A 22,670-nucleotide genomic window follows, 5' to 3' on the forward strand; every position below is an offset into this window, starting at 1 on the left:
GGGGATGCTTGCTCAATTGTGGGAGGCCTGCACATGTTACAATGACGGTGAAAGGGTGACGGGAGCGCATGACCGTTCAAAGGAGAGGACTGGGTTCTTCTGGTTCGGCAGGAGAAAATGTGGCAAAAATAATACTCCCTCCAATCCAAAATAAGTGTCGTCGTTTTAGTTCAAATTTGAACTAAAACCACGACACTTATTTTGGATCGGAAGGAGTACTACTAACTAATGCAGATTCAACTTTTGAATCTGAATTCAAATTCACAATGATATGTAGTTTTTAGATGGAGTTTATTTAATTTAGCTGCAGTAACAGAGATGCTGTATGTACAGTTGACACTATAAATTGTAAAGATATTGCTGGGTGAACTGGTTTTCTCTAGCAAAGGATGGAATTAGTGGTTGATTCGTTACAACCTTGTCTTCCATACTTTTGTAGTTTTTTCTTTTCTTTTTATTGCACTTTGGCGTCTATTCGTACTGAACAATGGGGGCTGCGCTTGTGATTTTGAACAAAGGCCGGAATCAATGAATTTCAGTCTTTGAAAAATAATATAGCTTTGAAAATTCGAAAAATAATATAGCTTTGGACAGTCTATGGGTCTCCAACTTTAAGGTGCAGTTTGATTTCCCATTGCAACTTTAGAATTCTAACATTTACAGGAGGCTCAGGGTTTGATATCATTGAGCCTGTGATGACCTGAGTTTGATATCATTTTTTTAAATGATTATGTGCACGAAGCGATGAGCCCAGGGTTGATTCTCGTTTTCTTAAAAAAAAAAAATTCTTCTTCTGAAAATTACGGAATAGAGGCAAAGTGGCGTGGGCTTAAATGATACTCTTTCATGTGCATATGATTAATTGGAAAATGACAAATTCATACTTGCAACTATTCCTCTCAAATCCAGATCTCATCCCAGCACAAACTATTTCTACATCCATGTTAGCATAGGTTGGACATTTTTTTCTTCAAAAAGGAGGTTGAAACCCCTCGACCTCTGTATCATTGCGGCACACACATCCATTTTTTAAATTAAAGTTGATGTAAGGCAACAAGACCAAAGTCATCAATAAAAGGAGTACAAAACATAGGCAACCAAGACAAAACCATTACAAAATATGAATAAAACATCTTTGACTAAGTTGACTTCTTCCGCAACAACGCCTACACAAAGGGATAAACGTCTTTGCCTTGTCGTCGCCACGTCCGACCGAAGATGGACAGGACGAGGATTTTCATCCTAGACGCCGCAGCCAACAACTGAAGGTAACCACATCAGCGAGGCAACACCTTGAACAAGGTAACAACACAAACTCGTCATTGCTGAGCCTGACTAAGAGCAACTCTAGCAGACCCCGCAAAAACTTGACCCGCAAAACGCGTTTGCAGTTTCACGAAGATCGCGTTTGCGGGTCGAAAACTAGCGCGGCCGAACAGATACTGTAAAACAAACTATAAAACTGGAATAAAAAGCTTCTTCTTCCAGTCCGGCCGTTGCCGCCCCTTCCTCCAGCCGGCCGCGCCGGCCGCGCCCAACCCCGTCGGTCGCTCCCCGTCGCCCGCAGGCCATGCCCCGTCGCCCGTCGGCTGCGCCCCATCGCCCATCGGTCGCGCCCCGTCCCTGCCGGTCACGCCCCATCACCGCGCCCAGCCTTGCCGGCCACGCCCCGTCGCCTCCGTCGTCCGTGCCCAGCCTTGCCGGCCACACCCCGTCGCCTCCGTTGTCCACGCCTTGCTCTATTGCCAGGCGAGCCGTGCCCCTTTGCCTGCCGCATCGGGAGGATTCCGGCGGCCAGGCTGAGGTCATGGGAGGCCACGACGATGTCGAGCTCGTCCAATTCGAAACGGCGGCGATCGATTGCGGCGTCTAGCGGCCTTTTCCGATGTGCGGTGATGAATTCCTGCGAGTTTAGGGCGGATTCCGGCAAACTCCGCGGTGGCGTGTTTGCTCCGACGAGGTTTGACCGGTATACGGGGCCCCCTAGATTCGGCCTTCCAAACTCCAAAGATAAGGGTTTCGGGTATGCATTTGCGGTGGCCCTTAAAATTTTTACGGGTTAGACCACTTTTACGATTTCTGTTCTGGACATTTTTTTTTGCCCAAAACTGTAAAACGCAAAATTTTTACGGGTCTAACCACTTATGCGGGGTCTGCTAGAGATGCTCTAATAAAGACCAGCAATTGGGCTGACCCACAGCACTGGTCGCTATTCTGGGCCTGAACCTACCCTTCCCCAACCCCTAGCTCACCATTTCTTCACGAAAATAGTTGCCATTTCTGAAAGCTCCCACCCACACGATCAGCCATGTGCCCCCAACCGTTGCCACCGGCTGCGAGACCCCCGCCACCGATAAAAATTGCTGAAACAAGAAAAGAAAAGAAGCACGTTTGTTATTTATGCGAATATGTATCTAATGAAGAGACCAGAAGGGCCAGTGAGAATCAATCAAAGTGCGTGGATTCTCTTTTGTTGCCATAAACAAATATCTTATGAATAAAACTGATTAGCTTGGTGGAAAAAGAAATTTGTGTTGAACATCTTATGCCACATATAAAAATAATAAAAAACAAATATCTTGGAGATAAACAATAACGACAATTTTTTGAGTATCAAATAAAATAGATATGTGTAGCAAAAGAATTACTCCCTAGAAAAATATGAAAAGAAAGGGTCAACAGCAAAAAGATAGAAATTGTTGGAACAATTTTAAGGTGGGTTTCAGCAATTGGGCCAGCCCACAGTACTGGTCGCTCATCCGGGCCTGAACCCCTAGCTCGTCTTTTGTTCATTCACGAAAGAAAAAGTCGTCATTTCCACCCACTCGAATCAGCCATGTCCTCCCACTCCCAGCCATCGCCGCCGCCGGCGAGACCCCCGCCGCCCGCTCAAACCACCATCAGCGCTCTCGGCGACGACATGCTCCGCGAGATCTTCGCCCGCCTCCCCGACCTCCCGAACCTCGCCCGCGCGGCCTTCGCGTGCCGCGCCTTCCTCGGCGCCGTCCGCTCGTCCCCCGCCTTCCGCGGCCGCTTCCGCTCGCTCCGCCCGCCGCCCCTCCTCGCGTTCTTCGTCGAGCCCGACATGGGCACGGTCCCGGTATACCCCTCCCTTCGGGGCCCCTCCGACCCGGCCCTCGCCGCCGCCTTCCGCGACGCCGATTTCCTCCAGACCCGCCACATGGACGGCCTTGCCTCCGGCGAACCCGGATGGGAGTTCGACTACAGCTTGCGCTGCGAGATCCGCATCGCCCACCGGGAGCAGCGAGCCAGCTACAGCCCTCTGACGCAGGCGCTGTCCCTCTTCCCCGACAGGCAGATCGTGACGGACGACAGCTACCTTGAGTTCCACACGCTCTCCCACCAGGAGGACCAGGGGCTGCAGCGTGTGGTCTGCATCCGTCACGACCGCCCATGGACGGGGGCGCGCGTCGCTGTCTTCTCATCGCGCACCATGGAGTGGCAAATTTCCCCTTGGGTGGAAACAGGGACCCTGATTCCCAAGGACGCCACCTACCTTAAGTCGGGTAAGGCGGTTGATGGATTCGTCTATTGGACATTTCCGAACGGGGACGGTATGCTCGTGCTCAATACCGCGACATCTCAGTTCCACCGAATGGATGTGCCGCACCCCTTGAAAGAAGCTTTGATGTTCAACCCTACATTTTTTGAGCTTGGTCAGACCAAGGATGGGAAGCTCTGTATTGTGCATAAGGGCATACATAACAAGGAATGCAAGCTTTTTGTTTGGTCGTGGGGAAAAGATGGTGATGGTGTGGAGAGATGGAAGCTGGACAAGTCGTTTCCATTGCGCATGATTGTGGAGTTCATCATGCGCTCAAAGCTAAATCATGCCCAAGTAACAATTGTGGCTGTCATTGATGGCTTTGTGTATCTCTCAGTTGACTGTCATGAGTATGCTGAATTTCAGAACTGTAGTAATTCTCCAGAGTGGTTCTTATCATTATGCCTGGAAACAGCAGAGCTGCATCAGCTCTTTGAGGGCCCGTATCGGAGTCGTAGTTGTGTACGTCCCTATGTAATGCCGTGGCCTCCTTGTTTGGTACGTAGCAAGGTGCTTATGCTTGAATCTCGTAAATTTCTTCCTACCTTTGTATGATGTTATGTTACCTTAGAGCACTGGATTGTTGTAGTCTTGTTAAATCTATTGTCAACACTTAGTCTCAGATACATGACATGTCTGATTTGGTATCACCATTTGAGTATATTCGCATTTTTACCACAAGGTGCTGTGCAGATTAAGCACAGGGTTATAAAGCTCTGTACTGCTGATATTTGTGTTTGGAAATTTTGTGCACTAAATGACTCAACGATAACCTGTAACCACCATTAGATGGCCATTGTGAAGCATTTTACTTCCCTTGCTTGTGTATATAAGATAAACGATTGATCTGTATCATTAGAATCTATAGCCTAGCATAAACATTTGAATTGTCATGCACACTCATATCTTTTTCATTTTGACAGGATGGTTCAGAAGCTGTGGGCAAAGGAGAACCTACTTCTATCCTTATCACAGCATTGCAATCTTTCAAAGCTTTGATTATTGATGATGAAGCAAATATTACTGAGACAAAGGCCTTTTTCTCTATTGGGGTTAAGAACAGGTCTCTCGTCAGCAAAATTGCCACTTTGGATGCACGGCTGACAAATGCAAGAGATCATATCTTGAGGATAAGTGCTGACTCTGCTGAATGCAAGAGACCATGTCTTGACGATGATTGCTTCTTCTGCGGTCTATCACAAGCTTACAGTTAGATGGACTATGAAGTTAGAGTCAGCTGAACTTAACATTTCTGGGAGGATGCTTAATATTCAAAGGCTCAAGTTAGGTTTCGAATCCTACAGAATGAAGCAACCTATCCTATGGTGGGCAGTAATTTTGTTTAGGCATGCTGGTGCTTATGAATCGACAGCAGGGCTTGTCGATCTACAGCGGGTGATTGGATTTGTGGCATTGACAACGGACAAGTAAAGAGCAGCTGCACTGTTGTTTCCAGCCCTTTGAGGGTGGTTTAACTTGCCTATGCACTGTTAGTGTAAACCCTATCTAGGTAGATGTCAAACACTCATGGTTATGTGAACAACGCTGCTATGTGTTGAATGATGGCTTCGTCTTTTGTGCAACTACATTTGAACCAGGAGATTGTATTGGTATGTTGTAGTATTTTTCAAGTTTCACCTATAATAGATTTGCAGCGTATGTGGGTGTCAATTTGTCCAGCCTTTGGGTCCTAGAACTATTGCGTTGTTTAGATTACCAGGGTGCAGTTTAGTTTTGCCATGATAACTCTAGAATTCTTGTTTTGTGATGAAGTACTCGAGTTCTGACATCATTAACAATAGGCTGTGATTACCTGAGCTGGACATCATTTTTTTCCTGAATATTATGTGTCGGCATAGTGGCGCATGTTGGAGTGCCTCTCTTTTGATAGCATAGTGCATTCTTATTTTGTCCTAAGTCAAACCTGTTTCAGTCTGACCAAATGTACAGAAAAAAGTTTGAACACCTAAAACATAAAATAAAATAGTATAACATTAGATCCGTTGTCAAATATATTCTCATGGTAGATATTGACATTTTCTTCTACAAATAAATTTGACTCAGGGCAAAAGTAGACCACACTATATACAATCCCTCTGTTTTAAAATGTCTCTGTCTCGAGTCAAACCTTGTTTGTTGGCATGTAGGTACAAAGTTCTTGCAAGACTTTGATCACAACTCCGTACACGATTTGATACGGTTTGGGGTGACGAGTTTTGTCAGAGTAACGTAAACACATTAGTACTAATCAAATTGTTTTAAAACAGATAATGTTGTTTTAGATGACATAGGGCGCTCCACCTTCATTGTCCAGCTGTTGAGGGTCCCTGTGAGTTAATCTAATATCCGGTGCAAACCTTATTTAACTGGATGCCAAGCCTCATGGCTATGTAAACATCTCCCCCGGTTTGATGCTGAACTAGTTGTTGGGGCGCCACCCGGTGGCGCCGCCTAAGACGAAGTTGGGGCGGTAAACATCTCTTGATCACATGTGACTAATTTGGCATTCTACATGTTAATACATTTTTCTATATACATTGTCAAACTAAAACAAATTTGACATTGGACAAACCTAGGACTTCAATTATTTTGGAATGGATGTAGTATTACCTATCAATGAATTACTAATTTGCCCATCTTTCAAAATCGTACAATCTGTAGGTTTACTTTTGTTTATCCCTTAATTATTTTCAAAGTTGTTAATTTTTTGGATTCTTACTTGGGGGGGGGGGGGGGGGGGGGGGGCGCTCGTTGTTGTTGCGATTGGAGACAGGGCATGCGGCAGTGTGACGATGGTGCTTCAATCAGAGATGCAACATGATACTAAAGTGAGGAAGCATGCTACAACCAGCCACAACGGTGATTCAATCAGAGATGCAACTTGATACTAAAGTGAGGCAGCATCCTACAGCCATCCACAATGGTGCTACGACCGCGGTCGGTGGTTATCGCGACAAGCCATGACGGTGTCCTCATCGAAGCTTGACGACCATGGCTTCTACGAGTGTTTGGGGCAGCATGTTGCGTGAGCGGGTCACGTTTTTTACCTTTTGTGCAAGCAACGCGAAGGCAGTACGACACATGGAAAGATCAAACGGACTACACGAGGCGATTGGTGGATCGATGCCTATTACTGGCCAAATATTTTTAGTTCATAAAAATATATTTGAAGCACACAATCCCAACGGAAAAAAATCTCACTCTCTTGGATTAGTTCTTTTTAGGTGATTGGAACAGTGATCAAGAGAGTTCTTTGTTTTTGTATTTTTTTTTGACAGAAAGAGAGTTCTTTGTTGAAACAATTATAGGAGACTTTAACAAGAAATTGCAAATGGGCCAGGAATTTAGTAGTAGCTCAACTAAACAAGAAAACGAAGCACACCCTCCACAGTCCACACACCTCTCCCCTAAAAAAAACTTCAGCCCCCAAATCCCCAAACCCTCTCTGCCGGCCATGGCCGGGCGGCCGCCGTTCACTAACGTGGACCGGGAGACGGCGGCGGCCTTGCGGCGCAGCGGCTTCAACCCCCGCAAACTGGACGGAGCAGCGGAGCAGCTGTGTGTGTACATACATCTACACCGAGCTCCTCCCCGCGCCGCCCGTCTCCGGAGCCCCCCTGCGCAGCCTCGTCATCACCGACGCCGCGCACGACCCCGCACTCCCCGCCGCCGACGGCGTCGACTGCCTCAGTGCTCGTTAACCGGTCGTGGCCGTTCGATGTGCCCCTCCCAGACACGCTCTTCCGCATCAGCACGCTCGTCCGCCTCTACATCGGCCTCTGGAAGCTCCCGGACACAGCCGGCCTGCGCGGCGCCTCCTTCCCCAACCTCCGGGAGCTCGGTATATGCACGGTGGTGATGGAGCAGGGGGACGTCGACTCCATCGTCGCCCGCTGCCCCGTCCTGGAGATCCTCAACATCCAGGGATGCCACATGGGGCTGCGCCTCCACCTCGTCAGCCAGAGCCTACGCTGCGTGCAAGTCTGCAGCTCTGTTGTGGAGAGCATCACGGTGGCGAAGGCTCCACGCCTCGAGCGGCTCGTCCTGGAGGGATGCCGGCACACGGCCGCTGGCCTGTCTACCAGGGTCACTATTGTCGATGCCCCGAAGCTCCATACCCTTGGATCCTTGGAGCCAGGAAATCATGTCCTGGAGATCAGAAACACTGTCATAACGGTGAATATCACTTGTCTCTGGTCTATCTATTTTTGCAATTATCAAATATATCCCACTGGTGGAGGTCCATGAGTTAAATGTCTGATCATTGTTATGTAATTGGGTGAGTTTCAGGCTGGGGTAAAGGCAAGTAGAAGCACCATTCTCACGAGCGTTAAGACCCTAGGCCTAAATGTGCGTTCCGGAGTAATCAATGAGGCAAAAATGCTGTTCACCTTCCTCCAATGCTTTCCCAATGTCGAGCAGCTGCATATTGTGGTACTGATTGATTCCTGTTTTGCTTACATTCTTGCCATTTTCCTCTAGATATTACATGTACTACTTGCTCCATCATGCAGCAGTTTGTGTTACTTGTAGATTGTTTGTTCTGATTGATTTGCATAGATCTGTCAAGTCAATCACCATCAGAGCTTCTTTATGGTTTGTTTTCTCTTCTATTGTGAAAAGTGAATCATGTACCTAGTTATGCAAGCGATTTAAGCAAGTAGGGTATGAACTATGAATAAGGTAAATGTTACATGACTGGAGATAGTCATGTAATATCTGATATGTGACATTATTGAGCAGTCGCAGCTTAAAGGCCAAGCCTTGCTCAACACGCATAGCCTAGATATACAATAATAATTCTGGGGGTTGCATGTGATCTGTTTATGTTATGACATTTGGTAGAAAATGTATTTTTCCACAGTTGACATTGCGTATATCTTGTCATTTCTCCCACATGTCTGTTACAGCATTTAGGTAATGCACAATATTTGCCTCACGGCATATGTTGAAGCTTTCTTCATTCACCAAATGTCCACACCAGTTGACCAATTTAATCTGTTTTTGCAGTCCAGAAAATGTAATCAGTACACTGGTAATCTCAGGCTCAATTTCAAGGTGGGTCCCACTGACAGTGCTATGTCGCGCATCAAAGTGATGTATTTCCGTGAATTCCGAGGGGAACAAGGCGAGGTTGCCTTCCTCAAGCTGCTCCATAAGAGTGCAAAGGCGCTGGAGGCTGCAGTGGTAATCATGGCGAACCCAAGCTTCACACCGTTTCGGGAAGATGTAGCGTTTTCCAGAGCGTGGCAAGCTTCTGAGGTCAGTAGATGCCAACTCGTCGGTGTTCATCTGGGTACAGGTCCTGAAGGAGGCAAAGCGTGTGTCAAACACCGTATTGTGTACGTGACAAGGCTACCGCATCCATATCTTGCGCCATGCATATCTTGGTAGTTTGGTTAGGTAGTTAGCTAGAGTTTATCTTCTCTTTGTAATCTTATCTCTATCTAGCTTCTTCTCCAAGATGTAATCTCAACTGTATGCGCTATTAGGAAGGTGCGCCCCTGCCTATAAACACGTACGGCGTCCCCTCGAGTTGAGGTACGACGCTTTCCGCCATCACACATGGTAATCAGAGCCCTTCTCTTCCACAATGTCTAAACACTAAAACTCCATCCAGTGCAAACCATGTCGTCCTCCTCCGGTGCCTCCCAGACTAGCCTCGATGGCCAAGTCACGGAGAGGCTCTCCCGCACCAACTACGTCCTCTGGCGCGCGCAGATCACGCCGCAGCTGAGGGGCGCGGGCGTCTTCGGCTATGTCGACGGAGCTACACCGGAGCCGGCCAGGATCCTCCCCACCAAGGACAAAGATGGGAAGGAATCGACTGTGCCGAACCCTCTCCACGTCACCTGGGCGCGAGAGGACCAGCAGATGCTCGGGTACCTGCTGAACAACCTCACCAAGGAGGTGCTCGTGCAGGTGACCGCGATCACCACGGCGCGCGAGCTCTGGACGACACTGTCGGGGATGTTCTCCTCACAGTCGCTCAGTCGCGTCAACAACATCAGAACCTCTCTGGTGAATGCGCAAAAGGGCAACAAGACCGTCGCCACCTACTTCGCCAAGATGCACGGCTTCGCCGATGAGCTGGCCGCCGCCGGGAAGCCTCTCCAGGACGATGAACTCGTCTCCTACATCCTCCACGGCCTCGACATGGATTACCAGCCACTCGTCTCCGCCCTCGACGCCCGAACCTCCCTGGTATCCCTCGATGAGCTTTTCTCAATGCTTAGTAACTTTGATCAGAGGGTGGCACAGTGCCAGGGATCAGGCGGCTTCAAGTCGTCCGCTAACGCAGCAGTGTGTGGGCGCGGTGGCTACTCCCGTCATCGTGGCCCGCCTCGCTCCAAGGGCAAGCAAGGGAGTGGCGGCAGCAGCGGCGGGTCCAACTCCTGCGGACGGACCAACTCCACCAACACCAGGGGCCGCCACGGCGGGTCTTCCAGATCGCGCCCGGACGCGGTACGCTGCCAGATCTGCGGCAAGCCGGGCCACACGGCAAGGGATTGCTGGTACCGGTTTGATGAGGACGAGGCTTCCTCTGAAGATGAAGAAAAGATCGCTGTTGCTGCTGACGGCTCATACGGTGTAGATACCAGCTGGTATCTTGACAGCGGCGCGACAAATCATCTCACTGGCTAACTAGAGAAGGTCACGCTTAAGGAGAAGTATCATGGCAAGGACCAGATCCACACCGCAAGCGGTGCAGGTATGAGGATACGTCACATTGGTCATTCCGTTTTTCGTACCCCACGTAAACAGTTTCATCTTAGGAAAATCTTGCATGTTCCTAGCACCGACAAGAATCTTCTATCTGTCCATCATATCACCCTTGACAATCATGTTTATATTGAGTTTCATCCCTTCTTCTTTTTGATCAAGGATCAGGTCACGAGGAAAACTCTCTATCGAGGTAGATGCGTTCGGGGCCTCTATCCGTTGATTCCGGAGCTTCGAAGATACAATAAACGAGCTTGTGGTGCTATCAAGCTTTCAGCCACAAGATGGCACGACCGTTTAGGACATGCATCATTTTCTTTAGTTGATCGTTTACTTAAAAAGAATAAGCTTCCGTTTGTTGGTGAGCGCAATATTGAAACCATTTGTGACTCTTGCCAGGAAGCAAAAAGTCATCAACTTCCCTATCCTGTGTCCACCGGTGTTTCTACTCAACCCTTGCAGTTGATTTTTTCCGATGTGTGGGGTCCTGCCCCAAGCTCCGTTGGTAGACATACATACTATGTTAGCTTTATTGATGACTATAGCAAGTTTTCCTGGCTTTACCTTCTTAAAAAAAGGTCAGATGTGTTCCAAGTCTTTAAAAAATTTTAGGCGCTTGTTGAACGCCAATTTGACAGAAAATTCTTGCTGTCCAATCAGACCGGGGAGGAGAATACGAAAAGTTGAACTCCTTCTTCCAAACACTAGGATTTTCTCATCATGTGCCATGTCCTCACGCTCACCAACAAAACGGGTCGGCAGAACGTAAGCATAGGCACATTGTTGAGGTTGGTCTTGCTCTCTTGGCCGCAGCTTCGATGCCCTTAAAATTCTGGGATGAAGCGTTCCTTACTGCCGTTCACATCATCAACATGCTACCTAGTCGAGTTATCAACAATGAAACTCCCATAGAACGACTTCTCCACACAAAACCAGATTATAAATCTCTTCGTGTGTTTGGATGTGCCTGCTGGCCGAATCTTCGCCCTTACAACAATCGTAAGCTTATGTTTCGCTCCAAACAGTGTGCGTTTCTTGGGTATAGTGCTCAGCATAAGGGTGTCAAGTGCTTGGACATCTCTATTGGTCGTACCTACATCTCTAGAGATGTTGTTTTCGATGAAACAAAGTTTCCTTTTGCTGATCTACATCCTAACGCCGGTGCCTTACTTCGCAAAGAAATTCTTCTTCTTCCACCTCACCTCTCTAGTTATGATCAAGGGGGGCACGATAATAATGGTAATGATCATTTGTTGACTAACCCTCATAACCATCTGCATGAGTTCTGTGATGCTCCAGGAGATTGTAATGGTGAAGAAAATGAAGAAAACAGTGAAGAAAATGAAGAAAACAGTGCACCGCACTGTCCATATCGCATGTGTCACGATGGAGGGAGCAGATCCGCCTCGGGATCCAGCGCGCCAGCTACGGCAGGCGAATCCGCCTCGGGATCCGGCGCACCAGCTGCGGTAGGCGAATCTGCCTCGGGATCCAACATGGCAGCAGCGGCAGGTGGATCCGCCTCGGGTCCTGGCGTGACAGCATCTGGCGCGCCGGCAGCGACCGGCTCCGCGCGGGCCACGCGACCAGGTGTGGCTGGCGGTAGCGGCTCCACCAGCCCGCGCCAATCAGGAACTGCCACACGCTCTTCTCCCATCGGCCCGGTCGGCTCGCGTTTCGGCAGCCAGCCGGCTGTTTACAAGCGGCGCGACGCAGGGCGATCGACTGGCATGGGCCCGGCTGCGGCAGGCGCAGATCTCTGCCAGCCCGTGACCACTGGTCGGGTGGGATCTTCTGCGCCGGATTCGTCTTCAACGCCTCAGCCTCAAGCCACAGAAGATCGCTCAGCTGCAGAACCTGCCAAAGCTGCTGGCGCAGGCGGATCTACCTCGGATCTGGTGCAGGAGGATTCCGCTGGATCTTTTGTGGCACAGAATGATTCTGTCACATTACAACGCCGCACACGATTGCAGTCAGGGGTAACTAAGCCAGTTAATTACAAGCACATAACAAAATATGGTATGATCTGTTCTACAGGTGAACCAGGTGAGCCGAACACACTTGAGGAGGCTCTTGGTAATGAAAAGTGGAGAAAGGCAATGCATGAGGAATATGTGGCACTACAGAAAAATAAAACGTGGCATTTAGTTCCTCCAAGAAAAGGTAAAAATCTCATTGATTGCAAATGGGTTTTTAGGATTAAAAGAAAGACTGATGGAACAGTTGATCGCTACAAAGCAAGGCTAGTTGCTAAAGGTTTTAAACAAAGATATGTCATAGATTATGAGGACACCTTCAGTCCAGTTGTAAAAGCTGCAACCATTCACCTTGTCCTATCTATTGTTGTTTCCAGGGGATGGAGTCTTCGACAGTTAGACGTTCAGAACGCGTTTCTTCATGGTGTTCTGGAAGAGGAGGTTTACATGAGACAACCTCCTGGGTTTGAAAACAAACATGCACCCTCTCATGTATGCAGGCTTGATAAAGCATTGTATGGACTGAAGCAGGCCCCTAGAGCATGGTATTCTCGTCTTAGCAAGAAGATGCAAATGCTTGGCTTTGTTCCTTCAAAGTCTGACACTTCATTGTTTATTTACAATAAGTTCAATACATCAATATTTGTTCTTATATATGTTGATGATATTATTGTCACAAGTTCATCTGATGAGGCAATAACAGGACTATTGAAGGACTTATGTACTGAGTTTGCTCTAAAGGATCTTGGGGACTTGCACTATTTCCTAGGGATTGAAGTAAAGAAGCACAAGGGTGGACTTCATCTCTCCCAGGAAAAGTATGCAAATGATTTGGTAAGAAAAGCTGGGTTGCAAGGCTGTAAACCCACCACTACTCCTTTGTCTAGTACAGAAAAACTATCTCTCACAGAAGGAAAACCCTTGAGCTTAGAAGACAGCACAAGATACAGAAGCCTAGTGGGTGCGCTTCAATATTTAACTCTCACACGACCTGATATTTCCTTTGCTATCAACAAGGTGTGTCAATTCCTTCATGCACCAACCACAGTTCATTTGACTGCTGCAAAACGTATAGTCAGATATGTGAAAGATACTATGAGCATTGGTCTTAATTTTAGCAAGTCATCTTCCACTCTTGTTAGTGCATTCTCTGACTCGGATTGGGCAGGATGTTTGGATGATAGACGTTCCACTGGTGGCTTTGCAGTGTTTCTTGGATCTAATCTAATATCCTGGTGTGCTAGAAAACAAGCTACTGTTTCCAGGTCTAGCACAGAGGCAGAGTATAAGGCACTGGCTAATGCTACTGCAGAGATCATTTGGGTGCAATCCATTCTTAAGGAACTTGGTGTGAGAACTACTCAAGCTCCATGTCTGTGGTGTGACAATTTGGGTGCAACTTATCTCTCAGCAAATCCAGTTTTTCATGCAAGAACAAAACATATTGAAATAGATTTTCATTTTGTCAGAGAAAGAGTTGCTAATAAACTCTTAGACATCCGGTTCATACATTCCAAGGACCAAATTGCAGATGGGTTTACCAAAGCCTTGCCCATACGAAGCTTTGAGAACTTCAAGTATAATCTCAACTTGATGAAGTTGTGATTAAGGGAGGGTGTCAAACACCGTATTGTGTACGTGACAAGGCTACCGCATCCATATCTTGCGCCATGCATATCTTGGTAGTTTGGTTAGGTAGTTAGCTAGAGTTTATCTTCTCTTTGTAATCTTATCTCTATCTAGCTTTTTCTTCAAGATGTAATCTCAACTGTATGCGCTATCAGGGAGGTGCGCCCCTGCCTATAAACACGTACGGCGTCCCCTCGAGTTGAGGTATGACGCTTTCCGCCATCGCACAGCGTGGAGTTTCAAAAATGAGAGTTATTTTCCATCCGAGGAACTTCTCCCAGTGAAGATCATCAGCCTAGGGCAGTAGAAGTATTTTGGGATGTGCTGAACTATGATCATGTGTGGTATCTGCAATCTGCTTCATTTGCTAGCCGCCACTCAAATTTGTGACCTGATTTCTGGTGGAATCACACATACCATGAATCGGTATTTTTGCTTGATGTGAACTCTGTGATATCTGTGCATAATATGGTCTTGCCATGCATTGCAGTGATCACATATCTATCTATCTATCTATCTATCTATCTATCTATCTATCTATCTATCTTTGAACTGCATGGACAGTGACTTTAAATATAAGCCCTGCCGTTCCTTTTCATGCCTTGCACATATCTGAAAGTGCTTTTCCTGCTCTGCATGTAGCAGCGAATCGCAAGACAGAATTTAATTTGTTATTGGTTGCTGCTTTATCCCTTCTATCTTAATAGAGCTAGGTTAGATAATCTTTGCTTGCACAACATTTCGATGCCATCTTGGTTGATCTATAATGCTACTTTCATGTTGACATTTTATTTGGGTTGTTTCCTTTGGCCTATTCGGTACTTTCTGCAGCATAGCAGGTGGCCTTTTGAGGTTCTGGGTAGAGTTTGAGTACTATGAACTGTTAGAGCTAAACACGGCTTAGTAGTCCTTGTCCGAAAAGGACTTGCAGGCAGTCCCCGTATAGGATACGTATAGTAGTTTGGCTAGGGCTAGATGCTATATATATCTCTGTACCCCCGACGTTGTAACACCGATCAGAAGAAAAGCAATAAAAAGCCCAGGAGCGACACGCTCCTGTAGCTATCACCAAACCAGTCTCGATCTGTTTCTTGTCGCTACGTTCACGCACGAGAGTTCCGTCGACGCCGAAGAGAGAATCGATCGCTAGCTCGAAGTTCACGTACGAGGAGCCTGCGGCTAGACGTGCATGTGCTGGGCACTGTTCAGCAATCAAGGTGATAGCTAGCTTGCTAGCTTTGCACGTACGAGTGCTGCTGCTCTATGGGAATTGATCTAGCGATCAAAAGCCAACATGAACTGCATGCATGTGTATGCCGCACGGAAAATGCAGAAAATGAACTGCTTGTATAACTTTTCGAGAATTGTATGGAATTGGGCAGGACGGAGGATGCCTCTCCCTTTCTCCCGCGTCCGTTCACCGGGAGATAGAAACATACATTGTACCAGTTTGAGGACTAACTGATAGCTGAATTCAATTCAGTTCAGTTCAGGCATTGCGGTCATACCGGCTTTCAATGCCACAATCCTATCCTTTCATCACCTGAGAAAAATACCGTATCAGAAGAAGTGAAGGAAATATATGCTGACAGCCTGACAGCCTGATAGAGAATCGCATAACCAAAGGGGCCAAATATTGGCCCAACTACAGAGACTATAGGAGAGGAAATTTTGCAGATAGAATTAAGAGAACACAGTAGTTGCTGCTGCTGTAGGGTGGTGTTCCTTTCCTAGGAAATTGCATACTTCCTATTTAGTACAAAGTAAGGAAATTGCATACTACATTCCAAATCAGTGCTTGGGTTGCCCTAAAATCAGAGACAATTCAGCATATATAGCATGAAAGAATTCTATGACTTAATTATATGGATAATTTTGTATTCAACAAAATACGCAGTTCTTAATTAAAGTCATAGATTTTTTTTTATAGCTCACATCCTTTTGCACAAGTAGGATCTTCCCGTTGGTATCTTTCCTGCTTTGGCTATTGCCTACACGATGAATTTTTTGAAGTGCAGATACAGAATATTTTCGGCACTACTCTCTGCCCAACCCTCTGTGTCCCTATGCTAGTTGCCTTCCACGCTCTCATCATCCTCATCTTTCATCATCTGATCCATCCACAATTTGTTGACTGATATCAATTCGGAGCTGGTTGGAAATGAGATCAGTGGCACCTTTGATGGCTGCCTCTATCAGTTGGCCTCTATAGTCTCCTCCACTTCATTGGTCGCGCCTCGAAAGTCTATATCGACAAGGAGATACTTGAGGGTAGGGATGCAGGGTGGTGCCCGAACTGCCCCGCTCCATAGTATAAACATATCAGCTTAGTTGTGCGTTTTTATAGCGATTTGGTTTAGTTTTGAACTAATTGTTACTTTTGCGTGACTATACGGGACACAGCCCTGCATCCCTACTTGAGCATAGCATCAACCTCAAACATCTTCATACAAAACAATTAACTTTTACAATCTTCAGAAACATTCGATTTTTTAAGTTTCACAATTTTCGACTTTCAGAAACTGGATTTGTAACGCTCGTGCGTCACCGCTATACCTCGCTTGCTGCGAGACGTAGCCCTGCCTTGCTTCCATGTTTTATTATATGTGTTTTATTTATGGTTTTCACCAGGCCTTCTTTCGGTTTTCTCTTTTTCTGTTCTTTTTTCCTTCTTTTTTCTATTTTTCCTTTTTCTTTTCTCAAATACATGTCAACTTTTTAAATACACATTGTACATTTTTTCTAGACACACGGAACATTTTTGTGATACACACTGAACATTTTTCAAGTACATGATGAAGATTTTTTTTCCAATACACGATAAAACGTTTTTAGGTACTAAACAATTATAAAATTACGTGAAATTTTTTGTACATATTATAAAAAATCCCAAGCATATTTTGAAAATGTGTTAACTTTTTAAACATTCCATGAACATTTTCTTGAATAGTACAAGACATTTTCTTAAGTTATGTGATTTTTTTAACATCGTTTAATTTGTTTATTTTAAATGTCACGAGCATGTTTTTGAAATATGTACCTTTTTAATGTCACACACATTTTTTTGAATGGTGCAAACATTTTTTTAATTATGTGTTTTTTAGAACACGTGAAATGTTTTTTGAAATGTGACAATTTTTTTCAATGTGTGATGAATGTTGTAGAAATATAAGTAAATTAGTTTCTGTAATATGTGTACTTAAAAAAGTTCCAAATTATAAAAGTAAAAAATGAATGAATGAAGAAGAAAAGAGGAAAGAACGAAGGAAGAACAAGGGTAGAGAGAACGAAGCTACCAGGCCGGTCGAATAGAAGCTATGCTATTTTACAAAATCGAATGAAGAACGTATAGAGGAAAATAATGTTGGATTTTTGAAGTTTCCTCAATTAGCCCATGCTTGTGTTAAAAATAGAAAATAATAGTGTAATTCCTTGGGCTGTCCGGGCCGCTGCACTTCTTTTCCCGTGGGTTCAGATGTGCTCCATTTTGGCCTCTTCAACACTTTTGTTTTTAATGAGGCCTCTTCAACATGAACGTCAAATTGGCTCTTTGACACAATGAACCAACATGATCTAGCTCGTGTTCTTGTTACGATGTGGTCAAATTGGTGGGCAAGGAGAAGAGCGACCCATGACAATGAATTCCAAAGTCCCCAAAGTCCTCCATTGACTATGAGCTTCATCACCATATCTGTTATTTGCAGGACTTGGAGGTTGTTGTTGTTCGCGCAACACGCGCCACGGGGGCTCCAGCTCCACGCCAAAGAACTCGCAAATGGTTTGCTCCGGAGGGTCTAGCTGTGAAGATGAATGGGGGGCATGGGAGCAGCTGCGGCAGTATGCAGAGACAAGGAAGGCCGGTTTTTGGGTGCATGGGCCCATTATCTTCGATGGCCTAGCAGACCCTGCTAGCCTAGAGGCTCATGCATGCAATGAGGCGTTGGCCCTCACCCAGGATCTTCATGTTCGACACATGGTGATTGGCTCCGAGTGTCTCAAGGCCATCACAAATATCAACAGGGGTGCAACAACTATACATGCTCCGGTCTTGAAGGAGGTAGAGCGTTGGATTCAACGAGTTTGAGGACGCATCTTTCCGTTTTTCAACCTAGGGAATCTAATTTTTGAAGCTCGTGTTTCAGCAAAGGCAGTATTTGTATTCCAGACGCTTTGAGCATTGGTTGTTCTTTGGGATCGTCGTGATTTAAAACTTATTGTGTGCTCAAAACTTTATCACTCCCTCCGTAAAGAAATATAAGAGCGTTAAGAAAGGAATACTCAAAATAGCATTCGATCACTCTGTTAGCTTTGCGCTAGTAGAAAGCCAGTCCGGGATGTTTCGGCGTGCTCGAAATGTTTCGGTCGGAACCGCGGCCTGACAGCTCTTGGCGGAACCACCGCGTAGACCAGCCAACACCAAAGGAACACCGACTTTTTGTTTTGTTTTCTTGAACCTGAAAGAAACGCAGAGTTGCTAATGGAAGGAGAAGCCGTGTGCTCCTCCTAGCTATCCTATCGGAAGAAACCAAACGGGCATCATCGGCGTCACCTGGCTCTGATGGTCATGCCTGTCGTATCCCGCCGCGCCGCAGCGCACCCAGCGCGTGAGGGTGAGGCCACCGTTCTTTTCAGGCTTGCAGCTGCGCGCCCCTGAACCTGAAAGTGACGCAGCATGGATTCGCATTCGCGCGACAAAAAGGGACTCCGAAGGAACCTACCTATCTTTATTCGCCCCATCCGTCTCTTGCCGCCGGCCGTTTCTTCATCAGCCCGTGGACGCGAATCGACCGGCAGATCGCCTCCCCCTTTTACCTGGGGCTGAGGACGATCGAGACTCGACTCGACTCGAGAGCATCAGCTTCAACGGGCACGGGCAGCACAACGGCACAAGAGGCCCGTCGTTTGGCCAGTGCCAAGGGACAGCCCTACTTGGGCTGCGCCATAGCCGTCCCGGCCGGAGGGTCACCCAAACGCCCAAACCCGGCCGCTCGGAGGAGAGCTACACCATCGATTCCATTCGATGCCATGAGCCCATGATCCTCTTGCAAATGCTCCAGCTTGCTTGCCATGGACGGTGTAAGTTCACAACATGTCGGGGACACGTACGTACTTAATCAATCTTTGTTAGAGCAAGGCTACTAAGGGCATCTTCAGCCGCATCTCAGGAAGGCCTTCCTAGACGTTTTTTTCGCACCGGCGCCAAAAAACGGCTCAGTCGCGCCCTCAGGAGCCCGATTTTCGCCGGCTTGGGCCGAAAACAGCGCCGGCGGATTCATGCCGAACCCGGCGTGCTGGGGGGCGTCCGGGGGCGCCGGGGCGAACTGTTTTGGCGCGAAACAGCCGCGGGCCCGCCGCGTCAGCGACTCTAACCTCTTCTCGCCCCTTCGTCGTCCTCATCGCCTCGTTTCCCGCAGCGAATCAATGCCAAAGCTGCCGCGCTGCCGCGCCGGTCAGCCTACGCCATTGATGCGCAGTGAAGGCCGGATGACGCGCGTCCCTCGCCCTCCCTCGCCCGCCACGCGTGCTCACGGCGGCTCGCACACGGGGCGGCGCCTCGGCCTATGTAAGACGCGCCCCAGCGCACTCGGCGACTCGTACTCTCTCGCCGTCGTTGTTCCTCCCTCTCCTCTCTCGCCGTCGTCGTTCCTCCCTCTCCTCTCTCTCGCCGTCTCCAGCACCCATGGCCGAGCGCTTCCCAGGCGACGGCGCGGCGGCGAACGGCTTCGGCCGCCGCCATCTCCACAAGAATGAGGCTCGCCTCCTTTTCGAGGCCGAGTACCCGGTCCCGCCGGACATGCGGGTGCCCGGGGCTTGGGGCATGCCCGGGACTTTTTGTTTTGTTTTCTTGAACCTGAAAAAACTTACACGGCGGTGACTACACGCGGTTTTACAGCCTCCTCGGCATGTAAAACCGCGTGGGCGGGCGGCGAGGGAGACGGCGGGGGTAGCCCGTGGAAGTTTTTTTCTTTTTTGTAAAATATGTTTAAGTTTGAACGAACTCGCCGATGTTTGCGTTGAATTTGAGTCGTTTTTGCGCCGTTTTTGACTTTTTTGACTAACCGTGGGCGCCGCGACTGGGGGGCATCACGCCCCCAGTGCGCGGTTTAGCGCCGGCGCGCCCTCAGGGGGCGATTTTTTGCCCCTCCTTGGGGGCAAACGGCTGGAGATGCCCTAAGAGATAGAGCCCGTTGCTAGCTCTATCTCTATGCCGGACGCGGAGTATCTACTCACGACCTCATATGCTCCCAGTTACTCCCTCTGTAAACTAATATAAGAGCGTTTAGATCACTAAAGTATGCTCTCATATTTGTTTACGGAGGGAGTACTAAACAGTTAAATCGAACAAATGGTAAACAAATATTTTTTAAAAAAATATATGTTTTTTTAAACATTAAGTAATGTTTGGAGTGCTTGCAAAGTTTCATCATGAAGTCATGTTTATGGAAACAGTACCAACCATTAGCATCGGTTTTTTTTCACGACTTCCACAAATGAGATTCCATGGTGAAACTTTGCAAGCACTCCAAATATTTCTTAATGTTTTCCAAAAAAAGATTTTTGTTTTTGTTTTTATCGTTTTCATTGTTCGTACCAGGTGCATTTGGGCTTGACCTGAAAAAAGTACTTTCACTATGTGTCGCATCATGTATAACCAATCTAAAATCCCACTCATACAATTACTCCAGTTTTAGGTACTACCATGTCATTAATGCTTGGCTCCACCTTCTCTCACAATTTGTGTTGAACTTTAAGTGTGCTGCCCGTCCCTTCTCTTGCTTCCCCCTCTCTCTTCCCCCAACCTCATCATAAATCTGAAGTGGCAACTCTTATACTTTCTCCTTCCATCTATATAGGGCCTAATATGTTTTTTAGGACCGCCTTTGACTATTGATAAGATTAATAGTACATGACATGCATAATGTGAAAATTATATCATTGAAAGCTCCTTTCACACACAAATTTAACGGTGCGCTTTGTGTAAGTTGCATGTCATATATTATTGCTTTAGTATTTGGTCAAAGTTAACCTCAAAAACTGCATTAGGCCCTATATAAATGGAAGGAGGGAGTAGCTCTTATGTCGTCCTACTATATTTTCTCTTAGGAACTTGGTTTTGTCTAAGGCTGCTCCTTGCTCCTCGCTCTTATGCCTGGCCGATTTCACAAAGTGTACTTTTAGTTCAGTGAAAAATGCAACTTGCGTTTTCAAACCGACACGAACAAATTAAAAACATCACTTCAATTTGGATGCAGATGGTTCATTCATATATTTTCGCCGTAGGAGTTATAAAGGACTTTTTTGTGAATTACAAAGGACTTGGAGTATCTATTTTTTTTTGTTATTCTAGTGTATTTGCATCTCAGTTTAGGGATGTGCAAATCATTTATCCACCATTCTCTTATCTTCCAGTTGTGTCACACTCACATCGTCCGCTAAAAAATTGACAAAAAAATCAGCGCTACAGCGGTACCTCCAGCCAAAAACATGGTAGATTACTCTCCGTTGTCCGTCAAGACCAGTATGATGTATTAACAACGCCAATCAGAAAGAAATAAAAAATTGAAAGAGACACCTACAGTAGACGTGGCCAATCAGAAAGGAATAAAAAATTGAAAGAGACACCTACAGTAGACGTGGTTATATACCCGTGCTTTGCACGCTAACCTGTAAAGCACGCGCTTGACTGATGGATTATCCACGAAGCACATTGGAGAGTTTTATATGTTCATATTTGAAAGCTCACCTCCAATGCTTGCTACTTCACTGTCTCGGCTTCCAATGCCAATTTTCTTGGTTTGCCTTCGTCTTTGATCAAGCTCACAGTTTGCAAAGCTTGGGCACCTTTGAAGTGCAATTTTTTTTGCTTGGCAAATGATAAATTGTAAAAAAGAGGATAGCCTAATTGTAGCTTTTGCCATCTTTGCAATTGTCACATGGAGACCTTGGGACACATCCTATTCCAATGAATATACACAAAGAATTTGGTGCATGATTAAAGATTGGCTTGGAAAAAAGGACCTCGACCCTCGAAATTGGCATCATTCAACTCCACCCACCTTTGGTGGACCAAAATGGTTGACTCAAGTAAGCAACCAAACGATGCCATGGCTTTTCTTCTTAAGCACGTGTCATGGGAGATTTTGAATGAGGAATGCTCAAGTTTTTCACAATTTTGCATCTTTGCCTACGTCTGTATTTGGCAATATCAAGAGAGAGGCTAGGTTGTGGTATATCACCAGGGTGAAACACTTAGGGGCAATCATTCCTAGAGAGTAGTTTTTTTTTTGCGAATTTCCTGGAGAGTAATCTGTTTGCTCCTTTTTGAATACGACCTTGTACATGCTCTTTACTCCTTGCTCATTTAATGAAAAGGCAAAGCTTTAGCCTTGCTTAATAAAACCTTTACCATCTAAAATACTTCATCGGTTCTAAATATAAATCTTTTTTAGAGATGTCAATGTGGACTACATACGGAGCAGAATGAGTGATTGTACACTCTAAAATATGTCTATATACATCCATATGTAATTTTTATTGGAATCTCTAAAAAGACTTATATTTAGGAGCGGATGAAGTATGAGATGGTGAGCATATTAGAATAATGTGAAGCATCTATTTAGTTTCTTCTATGTTTATGGATTGGTAGAAATCTCTCTCTTTGCTTAGAAAAATGTGACTTGTACACGCTAGCTAGATTAATTGCCCGCATACCCTCTACGGCGGGTGAATCGTAGTACTCCTTTTTTTGACATCAAAATCGTAGTACTCCTAGTGAT

The 22,670-nt window shown here is 46.4% G+C and overlaps 2 protein-coding genes across 3 annotated transcripts; both read left to right on the forward strand.

The window, feature by feature from the left end:
• The first annotated feature begins 2,652 nt into the window (after window positions 1–2,652).
• Window positions 2,653–5,224, forward strand: LOC125540680 (uncharacterized). 2 transcript variants are annotated; one of them, XM_048704269.2, is made up of 2 exons: window positions 2,653–4,075; window positions 4,489–5,224. In XM_048704269.2, the coding sequence occupies exons 1-2, from the start codon at window positions 2,837–2,839 to the stop codon at window positions 4,777–4,779; spliced, it is 1,530 nt and encodes a 509-aa protein (XP_048560226.1). In that variant the 5' UTR covers window positions 2,653–2,836; the 3' UTR covers window positions 4,780–5,224. The 2 variants fall into 2 exon arrangements, with proteins under 2 accessions (XP_048560226.1, XP_048560227.1); XM_048704270.2 differs by having other exon boundaries at window positions 2,659–4,063.
• Window positions 5,225–6,357: 1,133 nt separating this feature from the next.
• LOC125534755 (uncharacterized) lies at window positions 6,358–9,035 on the forward strand. Its single transcript, XM_087540612.1, has 5 exons — window positions 6,358–6,424; window positions 7,059–7,741; window positions 7,856–7,999; window positions 8,576–8,886; window positions 9,017–9,035. The coding sequence occupies exons 1-5, from the start codon at window positions 6,358–6,360 to the stop codon at window positions 9,033–9,035; spliced, it is 1,224 nt and encodes a 407-aa protein (XP_087396738.1).
• The last annotated feature ends 13,635 nt before the right edge of the window (window positions 9,036–22,670 follow it).

Source organism: Triticum urartu, chromosome 2A, assembly GCF_056163025.1.
Source record: "Triticum urartu cultivar PI428250 chromosome 2A, HENAU_Tu73, whole genome shotgun sequence".
Lineage (NCBI taxonomy): Eukaryota > Viridiplantae > Streptophyta > Magnoliopsida > Poales > Poaceae > Triticum > Triticum urartu.

Coding starts and splice junctions, on each gene's coding strand:
- LOC125540680 (XM_048704269.2), top strand. CDS start 2,837: ATGTCCTCCCACTCCCAGCCATCGCCGCCGCCGGCGAGACCCCCGCCG. Junction 4,076..4,488: donor CTTGTTTGGTACGTAGCAAG/GTGCTTATGCTT, acceptor TCATTTTGACAG/GATGGTTCAGAAGCTGTGGG.
- LOC125534755 (XM_087540612.1), top strand. CDS start 6,358: ATGGTGCTTCAATCAGAGATGCAACATGATACTAAAGTGAGGAAGCAT. Junction 6,425..7,058: donor TGCTACAACCAGCCACAACG/GTGATTCAATCA, acceptor GTGGACCGGGAG/ACGGCGGCGGCCTTGCGGCG. Junction 8,000..8,575: donor TCGAGCAGCTGCATATTGTG/GTACTGATTGAT, acceptor CTGTTTTTGCAG/TCCAGAAAATGTAATCAGTA.